The sequence below is a fragment of the Adiantum capillus-veneris genome, chromosome 13, assembly GCF_014529385.1.
Source record: "Adiantum capillus-veneris isolate H3 chromosome 13, ASM1452938v2, whole genome shotgun sequence".
Taxonomy (NCBI): Eukaryota; Viridiplantae; Streptophyta; class Polypodiopsida; order Polypodiales; family Pteridaceae; genus Adiantum; species Adiantum capillus-veneris.
This window is the reverse complement of record NC_140943.1, coordinates 62,174,008-62,176,395: the sequence shown is the minus strand read 5'-3', so window position 1 is coordinate 62,176,395 and position 2,388 is coordinate 62,174,008. Positions and strand designations below refer to the sequence as shown.

General features: G+C 42.3%; 1 protein-coding gene across 1 annotated transcript in view; it reads left to right on the top strand.

The window, feature by feature from the left end:
- LOC147444122 (uncharacterized) overlaps positions 1–373 on the top strand; it is a 29,175-nt gene extending 28,802 nt beyond the window's left edge. The window contains exon 3 of the mRNA XM_086528071.1: positions 61–373. Coding sequence (XP_086384197.1) covers positions 61–373 — 313 coding nt within the window. The remainder of the gene's footprint in view (positions 1–60) is intronic.
- Positions 374–2,388: the final 2,015 nt, after the last annotated feature.

Here is a 2,388-nt window from a genome sequence, read left to right as displayed (position 1 = left end):
AAAGTGAAAAGATGCTATTACTCATTCTGTTTTGTTTAGCCAAAAAGCACCTTCTTGCAGTTCATCCTTGGAAGTGGATACTTTTGTGAATGCGGTAGTTGCTCCAATTTCGAAGGCATCCCATGATACGCATTCAATCAAAAAAGCACGCGGAGAAGGGAATCAACCCGCACGCGGAAGAGGAAGGAACTTCCCCTCTCAACGCTCGAATACCTTTACTACACCTCCAAGATGGAAGACAGCCTCCCCAGCCAACTCCACCGCTAGTAGCCGCACCCCTCAAAACCCCACCCCCACTTTCCCACCTTTCTTTGCACAAGCTTCTGCCCCACCTCCCATCCCAACTCCAAAAACCAAAACCGCCTTCACCTAGGCATGTGTAACTAGTGCTAAATCCCTCTTTTATGATTGATGAAGGTTTCCAAAGATGTGCATGGACGCTTTCGGTTCATCCCCAAGAGCAAGGCAAAGAGAGCCTTTGTACCCCTTCATTTTGTCAACCCCTTGCTTGATATAAAAAATCTCACCTCTTTCTTTAGCTTGTTTTTCTTCGGGCTTGGCATTTCCACTACTCCCCTATGGGATGAATGCATTTTTAGTTGGGCTTTTGATCCCCCTTTGAAAGTAACACTCTGTAATGCGAAGGAAGTTTTCACCTCTCTCACACCCCATGAGTGCTTTTGTAACTTGGAAAACACCGCACAACACATAATTTCCACGAACTTTTGTTATTTTATGAGTACCTCTCTTGCTCACCTTTGTGGCCACGGTCTTGGTCACATACCAACTAAGCCACCTAACTTCATAGAAGCTTTTGAGGAGCTAAACCAAGCACTCTTATATCTCATAAAATCTGGTTGCATCACTCTACCTTCTGACCTAACACACGGAGAATTAACTAATGTGTTCTCAGCTTATTGTTGGAAATTCCTCCCTTCTAAAATACAACACCACATCCATAATGATCTCACAAGAAAAATTAAAGAACTAAGGAACAAATTCTTTCTTACTTGCATCGACAAAGCTCCGAACAATATGATTATCATTTGTAAGGCCTTTGTTCTTCTTGAAGCCCAAAAACGCCTACAAGGCAACAATTTTACACCGTCTCCTCTAGGGATTGAGGGAGTTACCTCCCTTGTGCTAACTTTTCTTTTCAATACACCTTTCCAGAACACCACTCCCTCCCCTATCTCACCGGCATATACAAACTGTATAAGGCCTCTTTTAGATGGATTACATGTGGGGCTGCCTATTGCTACTCAGAAATCTCTACACTTTATGGCTTGTTTGCTAAAAACTTGTATACCACTACTCAAGGAATGAGCCAGAAAACATAACAACAAAGCACTTTTATGTCACCATCTTCATCTACAATCTTGGTGGATTGTAGATTCGGTTTACGATTGCATCCTCAACCTCCCCTCTCATGCAACACAATTCTACTCAGGGGATGTGAAAAGATGCTTCGAAAACATCCCACACGTAGGGGTACAAGGCCTAATCCATCATCTTACCTTTTTAATTTCCCATGCCTTCTCCGCATCTCTAGAAACATTCATCTCTTTCAAAAGATTCCCATCCAATTGCATAGAGGGCAATTGGTCTTCCTATAGATACAAATCAAGCCTTTCATTTAACCTCAAGGAATTAATCCAACTAAATGATTGGCTCATTAATAACATGTTTTTACAATGTCAAGGGAAAATTTACAGGAAAACCAATGGAATCCCAATGGGACTTGCATGCTCCCCCCTATGGTGCAATCTCTATCTCCACTCCCTAGAGTTTGAGTTCCTCTCTAACACTCTCAACACACATAATGCTAAAGAGATTCTCTCAACTTTAGGCCATCCCTTTAGATATTACAACGATATCTTACTCATAAACTCTACAAACCCATCATTCTTCATAGAGCAACACAAAATCCACCCCAGTTGCTTACCGATTGAAACCACCTCTGGTAACACTACCAAATTTCTAAACCTCCATCTGTCTACCCAATTTGGCTATCTCACAAAAAGCCTTATGCCAAAAGAAGATAAACTCCCATGCACACCCATAAGATACCTCAAACGATCCAGCAACCGGCCATCCGAATGGGCACATAAGGTCATTATCTCACATCTCAAACCAATACTCTATTCTAACTCCAATGCTACAGAGGCCACTAAAGACATTAAAATGCTTATGGAATCTTTTTGTAAAAATGGTTTTGAGAGAGCCAAACTTTGGAGACTTGTGAGAAGATTCCTTTCAGAGTTTTCAACTTCAAAATTCTCATGCCACCCAACTCTACTCTTGGACTTGCTAGATTTTGGAGGGCACTAGGACCCCTTGGGGGGCCTAGTGCCCCCTTCCAAAGGGTCCTAGTGCCCCCTTTTAGGA